At 36.2% G+C, this 10,974-nt stretch overlaps 1 protein-coding gene across 1 annotated transcript; it reads right to left on the bottom strand.

The window, feature by feature from the left end:
- Positions 1–347: 347 nt before the first annotated feature.
- On the bottom strand, positions 348–797 carry LOC120165234 (uncharacterized mitochondrial protein AtMg00310-like). The gene has a single exon (XM_039174794.1). The coding sequence runs from the start codon at positions 795–797 to the stop codon at positions 348–350; it is 450 nt and encodes a 149-aa protein (XP_039030725.1).
- Between the last annotated feature and the right edge of the window lie 10,177 nt (positions 798–10,974).

Below are 10,974 nucleotides of genomic sequence, written 5' to 3'. Positions count from 1 at the left end.
TATTTTATTTTATTCTTATTTTTTTTATTTTAAAAACAACTTTTAAAAATCCCCCTTTTATATTTATTACTATTAATATTTATTATTATATTTTTTTCCTTTTTTTATTTATATTATTTTAATATATCTTTTCAACTTTATCTAAAATTCTATCTTCTTCTAAAATCAAGAAAGAGTTTTATTAAATCAGAAACACCATAGTCCCTGTGGATCGACCCTGCTTCTCTATACTACCTTTCCCTTTTTATTTATTAAGAAGCCATGAGTTATTTTGATAGCAAAAAGACGATTATCAGTACTTGAGCCGCATCTTCTCTTGACAGCACCGTACGAACTTTATTCTCATCTCATCTGGGATAATCAGGAAGCATAAAATCCGCTACCTTAACAGGATTAACACTATTATCCATGTATCTTTCATTCCACCGAAGAGGGCCTAAGACCCCCCATTTGTCCAGGAACATCCGTGACGAGCTGGTAATCCTCACTCTCCAGAGAAAGCCTTCACTCAAAGTATCCTTGGCCTTAATAATGCTTGCCCACACATAAGAGTATCTGTCCCCAAGTCTAGCTTCAAGAAAATTAGAATGAGGGAAGTACTTGGCCTTAAGAACCTTAAATTCCAATGACTCCTCGTCATGAATGAGTTTCCAAACTTGATTGCCCATGAGGGCAATATTGAACAACTTTAGGTCCCTGAAACCCATCCCACCAATTCTTTTGGACCGGCAAACCCTATCCCAAGCAAGCATGGACCAACCTCTAGAATCCTGCTTGCCCAACCACCAATACGACATCACTTGGGTCTTAATATCCTCAATAACTCTTTCTGGCAACAAGTAGCAAGACATGGCGTACGCGCTTGAACCACATACTCGATGAAAATTTCTCGGCCTCCGAATGATAAAAGTCTCTTGGTCCACCCTTGAATTCTTTTAACCGTCCTAGCTTTGATGAAGTTGAAGGCCGCTCTCTTACCTTTCCCTACTGCAAGTGGCAAACCAAGGTAATTTCCAGGATCCTGAGCCTCCACTACTCCCAATAAATTAAGGGAAACCGTACGATCGAAGATTAGAGTATTGGGGCTGAAATAGGTATTGGATTTCTTAAAGTTGACATTCTGTCCTGACACCCTTTCATATTTCAAGAGGATGCTTTTGATTTTCCTCAATTCCTCAACGGAGTTCTTCACAAATAGGATGATATGATCTGTATAGAGGAGGTGAGAGATTCTAGGTCTTCGAAAGCTAGCCCGAATGCCTTTGATATAATTCCTCCTTTGTGCCTCAAGAAGCAAAGCTAAGAGTCCTTGTGTGCAAAATAAGAACATATATAGGGACAAGGGGTCACCTTGCCAGAGTCCCCTCTCCGGGGTGAAGGGATCGGACAAAGCACAATTAAGCCTTACTTGGAAGAAAACATAGCTAATACAATTACGGATAAGGTTAACAAAGGATTCATTAAACCTCATTCTAATCATAACATTCAGCACAAAATCCTATTCGACCCTATCATAAGCTTTTTCCATATCTAACTTAATAGCTCCCCCTTATTTGGTCCATTTTTAGATCATTTAAGGTAGTGAATAAGCTCGTGAGCAACAAGAAATTTGTCCGAGATACGCCTACCCGGAACAAAAGCATATTGGTTTTCAGCAATGCATGTCGACATCAAGGGTTTTAAACGAATAACAATGACTTTCGACACCACCTTATAGACGACCGAGCAAATGCTAATCGATCAGAATTTTTTCATTAATTTTGGACTGTCGATTTTGGGAACAAGAACTATTATAGTGCGATTAACATCAGCAAAGTTTATATTAACATTCAGCAAATCAAGACAAAGACTAACAAAATCATGACCAACAATATTCCAAAAACTATGATAGAAATGATCGAACAAATCATCAATACCAGGGGCTTTAGAAGGGTTTACTTGCGAAAAGGCATAGATGACTTCCTCGGAGGTGAAGTTGCGGCAGAGCAATTCGTTGTCCATTGACGTTACACAACGATCAATGACCTACAAGATCTCCTCATCGGGCTCGGCTCCTGAACACTGGAAGAGAGAGGTGAAGTAACTTGTGGCCACATCGAAGATGCCCTCCAACTGGTCACACCAAACTCCTTCCTCACTCTCAATACCTTCTATCCAATTTTTCTTTCTCCTTCCATTAGCTCTAGCATGAAAGAATGTAATGTTCCTGTCTCCGTCCCTCAACCAAGCAACTCTTTATCTCTGCAACCAATAAGCCTCATCCTAGTCAATAATATCTTTAAGTTCAGCCATGGCCTGACAACGCTGCTCGCAAACAAGGTCTGAAACCGGAGCCGAATCCAATTGAAGAATTCGGTCTCTAAGTCATCTTTCATATAACACCCATAACCCGTATAATTATACCTATACAGATTATAGATGTGACCCGAATTTCTAAACATATTTTTAAAATTTAAAGCGATTTAAAAATTTATTTTCTTAAAATGGTAATTGATATTATAAAAATTTCATATCATATAAATTATGTTTCGTTATAACAAATTTAATTCAATAAGGTGGGGCATTTCTTCCACAAAATGAAGAAAAAAACCCTTACAACATCTACCCTTCTAAGGTGTTTTACATAGGTCATGTCGGTCTATTTTTGTCGATTTTAATCTAGACCTTCTTTTCAACAATTTCAACTTTCTTACCTTTATCTTTCATTTCCGACATCTGAACATAGTCATAATCATCATACATTATTAAAGAGTAACTTTACTCTCAATAGGCATCATCACATTATATATACAACTATCAGTAACTTTTGACATCCTAGTTCCATGTATACACTTTTTAACTCAAAACAAACTCGATTTAGTCCTAGAATCGGCTAAACCTATAGCTCTGATACCAATAAATGTAACACCAATAACCCGTATAATTATATCTATACAGATTATAGATGTCACCCGAATTTCTAACCATATTTTTAAAATTTTATTTTCTTAAAATGATAATTGATATTATAAAAATATCATATCATATAAATTATGTTTCGTTATAACAAATTTAATTCAAAAGATTTTTTTTATGAACAATGAACAGTGAACAGTGATGGTATCGATACCTGTAGCAGGATATCGATACCCCTGTAGCATTCTGGAAATTTTTAACGTCGGTACTGTTCATCACTATTCACTGCTACAGTAACTGCTACAATAACTTCAACAAAATATATATATATATATAACTCATAAAAACTTAACCTTTCATCATTATAAAATTTCTATTTTTCTTTCCAAATTTGTTCAACAAAATAAATTGAACATTAATAAGTACATGCCACTAACAAAGTCAACATTTCATCATAGGATGTCTTACTGATATTGAAATATACTCCTCGATGCTTGATGTCACTTTGAACTCTTTATTCCACTACTGACTTTTTACCTATGCTTGAAAATTATCACATGCTAAGTATATACTTAGTGAGGCAATTAAAACAATAAACAGTGCAATACAATTCATGCATGAATTTCAATGTCCAAATCAAAATGCCATAAGATCATGTTACACACATGTCTAATATTTTATCATGATAAAAAAAAAATAGAAAATTTCTTACCCATATACTTACCATTTATCCGATAAGCTTGTAAGCTTATTTTACCAATATACTTACCATTTAATTCTATAAGCTCGTAACCTTATTTTACCAATATACTTACCATTTAATTCCTTAAGCTCTTAAGCTTATTTTACTAATATACTTACCATTTATTCCATAAGCTCGTAAGCTTATTTTATCAATACACTTGCCATTTATTCCATAAGCTTGTAAGCTTATTTGCATGCTTACCATTTATTAAGCAATAAACCATATACCATAGACAATATCCCATTATAAAACCCTAAGGACCCTGGGTATTTGAGTAATATTTTCACCGTAGTGCTACACATAAGGTCGTTCCCACCATATACACCGAAGTGTATTACAAATAAGGTCGTGCCCACCATATACACCCAAGTGTATTACACATAAGGTCGTGCCCACCATATACACCAAAGTGTATTACACATAAGGTCGTGCCCATCATATACACCGAAGTGTATTATAAACATGCAGTTGCTATACTCTATGGCATGCCAACTATACCATGTCCCTCAATGACTTACTTGGGCATGTAGTCTATTTTATTTGATCCATCCATAGAAAAGTATATTATCATAATTTAACATTGGGCAATTCATACCTGAAATAACATTTATGGTAAAATATCACATTTTTCCATTATCAATGCATTATAATTTCATACTGTGACATATCAATATCATGTCAATTTATAAAAATAGGACATAATATCATGCTGATATAAACAATGTTGACTTATTGCAAGTCTTCCTGATGATGTATAAAACATCCATGTATAATGTCGTGCGTGTATTGCACTCACCTTGAAACTTTAAAAATTTTCCAAATATTTATGCCTCACAATTGTCCACAATAAACCCTTTTTATACTTGACTTGTTTCAATCACAAATCAATCATGATCTGTATAAATCAAAAATTCATAATAATATATATATTAGTATTGTACTAACATAAATACATCCCATAATAACTCCATAATATATTTGAAACTCATTATCTATCAAAATACTTAACTCTTAATAATTACTTTTAACACTGGAACAATCTTTTCCAATTTACACAAAATGGTCCTTCACCATTTTATCACTTAGATTCTTAATACCAATAATTCCAGCATTGAAATTATTTCCATTCAAATGCTTTTACAAAAGCATAATTACATTTAAGTACCCCAACTATGCGAATGTTGTACTTAAATCACAAATCTTTTCAAACTTCCAAAATAGTCATATTTCACATCTAACACTCATTTCAATTCCAAAACAACATTTTCCATCATAATACATCAATTATACAACACTTACACAGCAACACATCAATTTTCCAAAATTAACGAATTGATCCCCCAACTTTTCAAATATTATGAAATGGTCCCTAAATTTTCTAAGGCTTGTAAAATACTTTCTTCATTATTTCCAACCATTATATAATTTTTCCATAATTTTTCTCACTCAAATAATCCATGGCTGAAATTTAAAGAACAAGTTCTAGAAAGATTAAACAAGTTCTAATCATCATACATGCTTGAATATGATTCAACTACCTTACAAACATCAAGATCCATCATTAATTCCATGATCCCTTAAATGAACACAAACTGTAAAATTTGGGATCTTTGAACACCAACAAGATTATCATGCAATATTGGTACCAAATGATAACGTTTTTCGCATATAGAAATTTCTATTTTATGGCATACTCAAAATCCAAATGAATCTTCTTAAAAATTGAATTGAAGCTTTATCTCACCTTTGGAGAAAACCCACGCAGCTTGGAGAAGAAGATGAGCAATATGGATGAAATGTTGGGTGCATTTCATATTAGTTTACATTTAATTCCACTATAAATGAATAATATATTCATTTAATTGAGTAAGATCAAATCACCCTTAATGAATCTTCTTATTCACCATAAAATCAAGACACCTCATCATTATCATCTTTCAAAGACAAATATGAATTAATTGGACTTTAATTTACGAAATTTCCCATGAAATTTTCAAAACTTGCATTTTAGTCACTAAATTCCACTGTTTCGGTTAAATAAATAAAATTGTACATTTCCAAACCAAATTTCTTTGATATAAAATATTAAAATAATATTTCCAACCATTTTATAACATCCTTCAAATTTTTGCAAAATTCCAATTCGATCTGAATTACCAATTCCTTATCAGACTTTAACCCTTTCTAATTGTTTTTTACTAAAATTCCAAATCCAAAAATATGATTTCTATAAAATCCCACTCTCAAGAGTAAACCATTTATTTATGGAATAAATTCCTTTTAGGAAATTTATTACTTCCCTAAATTTCATTCCAAGTTTTATAGTTTGACCATCAAACTTTCAAAATTTGCATTTTGGTCATTATCTAAATTTTTGGGATATTACATTTCACCTCTCTTCGCCTACAACCGTCTCATCCTTTTCCACCTCCCGAGTTTATCTCCAGCCTTCTTAATCTTCCACAAGAAGGAATCGTCTCGGTTATCCCAGATCGATCTGACAATGTCTGTACATTGCTCATCTTTCGCCCAACAAACATCGAACAAGAATTAATCAACTCTAGGTGGCCGAGAGGGAGAAACTCTTTCCAAGCATAGGAAAAGAGCACAATGGTCTGAGCAAGAGGTCGGGACTATAGTCACTGAGCAATCGGGAAATATAAGCCGCCAAACATTGGTGGCCACAAATCTGTCGATGTGTTCCTTAACTAAAGTTTAAGCCTTGATTCTACCCGACCATGTAAACCATCCTTCCCTAGGTCGGATGTCCCATAGATATGCATCTCGAAAACAACATTAAAAGTCATTCATGTGAACATTAGCCCATCTTCTTCCTCCCTCCTTCTCTGAAGCATGCAAGATCTCATTGAAATCCCTTCACATGCACCATGGGAGTGAAGAAGATGAGGTCAGATTTGCAATAGTTTCCTAGTTTCTTCTTTTGTTCGCCCTAGCGCTCCATCCGTAGAACCCCGTGAACCTGAAATAGTGTTATTTCCATCTAACCTCCACATCAATATGAAGATTAAAAAAACTTCTCAGCGAGAAAATAATGCATTCCTTCCATAGTAGCAAACGCCCAACACAATCATTTGATTGGTCCACTGAAAAACAGTCATGCATCCAAGTAGTGAGTCTGATCGACTCCACTTTATTCTTTCTAATCTTAGTTTTCGGCACAAAGACAAGTAGAGGGTCCTTCCTGGAGACGAGTCTCTACAGCTCCTGAACTATCGATGGGTTCCCAAGCTCTCGACAGTTCCAGCATAAAGCGATCACGGAGATCGGCAGGGCTGCACCTCAGCCACCTCCGTAAGAAACACATCCCCCGGCTGCTCACTAACCGGTTCGCTAGGATCATCTTCCTCGCTAGTTCTAGTACGTGAATTCATCATGGACAAGGTAGTATTCAGATCTTGGCTAAGAGTTTTCTTGTACTTATTTTTTCCTTTTCCATTATCTTCTCTTTTACGTTTGCCCGAACTTGAAGAACCAACTTCTGCTTCAAATGCTTGGATTAGGATTCTGAAAGTTTTCCTCTTCTCTTGTCGAGTCTCTAACTAGACAAACATGTGGTGACACACTATCAGAGTCATTAGAATGAGTCTCGTCATCGGGGTTAGAGTTGGACGATTGAAGAATGTCTCTTCTTGGGATCCAAAGTCGGCCTCAAACATTCCTCTGATGTCTACCCGAAGCTGGGTTGTTCTCTGTCTGAGAGAGAGTTGTTGGAATATTCACTATCGATATACACCACTCCTTCACGCCTCGTATGGATTCTCTCCTCTGTTGATCTTGTGGACATCACACGGATCTAGTCCCCGTATTATAGTGGTTCTTAAAGTTACGCAGAATAGCTGGGGCATTCGGTAAGAACGTGGCCAATGATTCCACACCAATGACAAAATGAATGAAGGCATTCATATTTGAGAAGACATCTCCTTGGCTATCCATTCGTCATTTTTCCCATCTTGACACATCTCTTAAGCGGTTTGGTGCTATCGATTTCCACTCGAACTCTGAGATAGTCTCCTATCCGCCCTTAACCCGACCGCATATCGACCGCTATTGTTTGGCCAAGTTTTTTGCCAACTTTTATGGTCATTATCTTATGCATGAGTCCAATTGGAAGCTCGTGGATCCTAACCTAAATGGCCAATGGCAGGAAATTGTATTCCTCCAAGCTAAGCATTGGGTCTTAGTGTACCAAGGCTAGCATATTCCCATTAAAGCTCCACGGGGTTCTTCTCATGATTGCCAACTTATCATTCAAAGATTTGAATTTGAATAAGAACATGTTAGCCCGTAAAACGATAGAGTCCTCCAATCTTCCACTTCCCCAAATGGAACGAAACACTTTCATAACAACTTCACAATCAACTTTCTTGTACCCGATTAGCTTAGCCACAACCCAGTGATCTATAATCACTAGGTCTTCTTCACTAATGAATCTTGGAGTTTCTATTTCCTCTGATTCCTCCTTGGTGAAATGCATCTGTTACATAAGATAAGCTACTTCTTCCGACATATTTACTCCGGAAACAAAGAATGTGAGGATGCGATGAGAATTGGTTATATGACCGAGCAATAGAGCAATTTACAAACAAGAGTCGCAAATGACCAAAGCTAGCGGGGAGATAGTCTTTTGTCTCTCATTTGGAAAGATAATTTCTCATCTTTTCCCTATTTTCCAAACCACCTTTTGGCCCAATTCCCCATCCGTTTGAAAGGTTCCATTAGCTCTAGACAAGCTCGGCTTCCCATGGCTCTGATCAAATCTGCCAGCTCCTCTTATCCAGCAGGTAATGTCCATCATCGTGTCTTTATTTCCTTGTTTTTGAAGCCTTCCACTGCCCCGTTTATTGTATCGTACACTACCTTTGCTGTGTGAGAAATGCATGCTGCTACCTCGGTACACCACCTGCCCCCGATAAGATCTCCCTTTATCCCTTGTGTACGAAACACTACTGCTAACTGGTTCTGCCAACAATGACACCCCTGATACTACACCACTTTCCTTCCTTGTGTAAATCTACCAATCCTCGGTAATATTTTCCAACGTTGGACCTTTCCAAACTTCCTTCATCAGGAGCCGTAGTACCTTCAAATCTTACATACCGAATCTTAATTTTGATAGTCGTGCCATATCTCACCCTATAATCCTGACTGTGGTACTTATAGGATTTTTATGATCCATATTTGGTCTCTGTGCTTCTATCTTCTCTCATAAATCCTCAATCAACTCTCCCTCGTTCACAGTGTGGCTCTTGATCTCTTGAAGGATTGTCTCTATCACATAGCAGGAAATCACAGTAGGGCATGTATCATCACATGTTCAGAGGTTTCCTTGGATGAAAAGGCATGTTTTTTGCCTTTTTCCTGATTAAGCCTAACCAATTTCCCCATCTCGTTGCATTCTCTGTAAATTCTCTTGCAATTCTTCCTTTAATTTTTCGAGATTTGCTTTCACTACGTCACGTGATTAAGGCCACTTCCATTGAATTCTCCATGAATTGATCCCCATGTTTTCATAAATCATGCATGTGAAAATGTTTAAATAAATGCAGTGCATAATGTAAATGCAAAAGGTATCGATTTCCAAAAATAACCATTCTTAGAAAAAGTTACATTCATCCAAAAGAGTTTTCATCATTACAAGAGAGATTAATCTACAAATACGGTTTGGCCCTTTTATTTAGCTCCATGATCTTAGTCATGATCCCAACAACTTTCTCTCCATACTCAGAGGATAAACTAGTGCGAAGTAGAATGATCTCAGCCCTATAGGCTAGTTACTGTTCGAAAGGTTCTTCTCCAGGAAAGAGATAAATCACATGCTCTCTTCTTGCAATGGTCTCCATGGTATGTGATTTAATTTTTGCTCAAGCCGCTCGTAATTGTAACAAATTGGCGCGCTCTATACTGTCTGAGGACCATTAACGGGGCATAGTTGACTCCTCCCCATAATCCCAACAATGGGACATAGTCGAGATCTCCACATCTGAATAAAATATTGCTATATCCTAGCCAAGGAACACACCAAGTGATGTCTTGGTCCTATAAATTACTGAAGGTTGATATTCATATTCTCCTTTAATTCCTCTGGTCATTCCTTGCTAAAAACTTCTTTCAAGGACGAGTACATGGTGGATAAACAGTGATAAGACACTTTCTCTTCTTTCCAAAAATGACTATGAATCCAGACGATGAGTAGTTGATCGCAGCTTATAAATCGTCCTCCCTCCAATCTACGAGAATTATTTAAGGACCAGAAGGTCTCTTCCAAGACAGTTGGTGCAGGATTTATACCTCTCTCCAATCTGTCAAAGAAATCTGCAACAGCAGCCTCCATGTGGAACAAAGTCTTTAGGAATATCACAAGACCATATATAGCCAGAGAAAATATGTCTAATCTCTTATCTTCATCTATGTGCTCGAGTATCACCTTCTTGAGATCATGCCACGAAAAACACTCGTTTCCTCCCTTTTGTTGGATGTGCTCTGCTATCCAATTTTCACCTCTACCAGTAATATTCATAAGTTTGCTTTTGAAGGATTGGACTTTTGGAGGTATGGAATAAATCCTATCCACCTGGAGGCTCTCAAAGTTAAATAGAGTTGTATACTCTTCTATTGTTGGTGTCAAATCTTTTTTATTGAATGTGAAGCAGTTGTAAGAAAGATTCCATAATTGGACCAAAGTTTTAAACAAAGGTTCCTCTATCTTTACATTAAGGAGGTGGGCTATGTCGCCATATTTATTGTGAAACTTCTCATTGGTAGCTACTCTCCAACTCTCCCAAATCAATATCAGCTCTTGTAGATCATTCTTCTTGAAATTGACATTAACATATGTGGACAAACTATGATACATAATCCCCAGGCAAACTATCTCCTTTTAAATTTTGTGTTTCTTCATACCAAACTCGGATAACCAGATTAGGTTCTTCCTTGTTATGAAAACTTTTTTCCATCTTAATTATCACTCTTCTACTATGATGATTACTTGGTTAATCAACACCTTTCTTTTATTTATGATGATCATGCAATGCCAAACAATAAACAATCAAACATAGAAATGTGTCAGTATAAAAGAATTCAAATATCAAGCAAATATTATTGAAAGGTAATTGTAACACCTTCTCACATGCTTTTCTACCCTTATTAGGTTAAATCCTACCCAAAACATGCTTTCTACCCCTATGAGTTGTTCGAAAATAAAACCTAACAACATGTTTTTCTAGTTCACATGCTTTATTTAGAAAGTAAAATAACAAGTAAAGAAGAGTGGCTTAGTGTCGTTTCTCCTTTGTGTACAGTTATTCGGATACCTA

The sequence above is a fragment of the Hibiscus syriacus genome, unplaced genomic scaffold (genome assembly GCF_006381635.1).
Source record: "Hibiscus syriacus cultivar Baekdansim isolate YM2019G1 unplaced genomic scaffold, ASM638163v2 tig00111582_pilon, whole genome shotgun sequence".
Classification (NCBI taxonomy): domain Eukaryota; kingdom Viridiplantae; phylum Streptophyta; class Magnoliopsida; order Malvales; family Malvaceae; genus Hibiscus; species Hibiscus syriacus.
The sequence above is the reverse complement of the archived record's forward strand: the minus strand, read 5'-3'. Positions and strand labels throughout refer to the sequence as shown.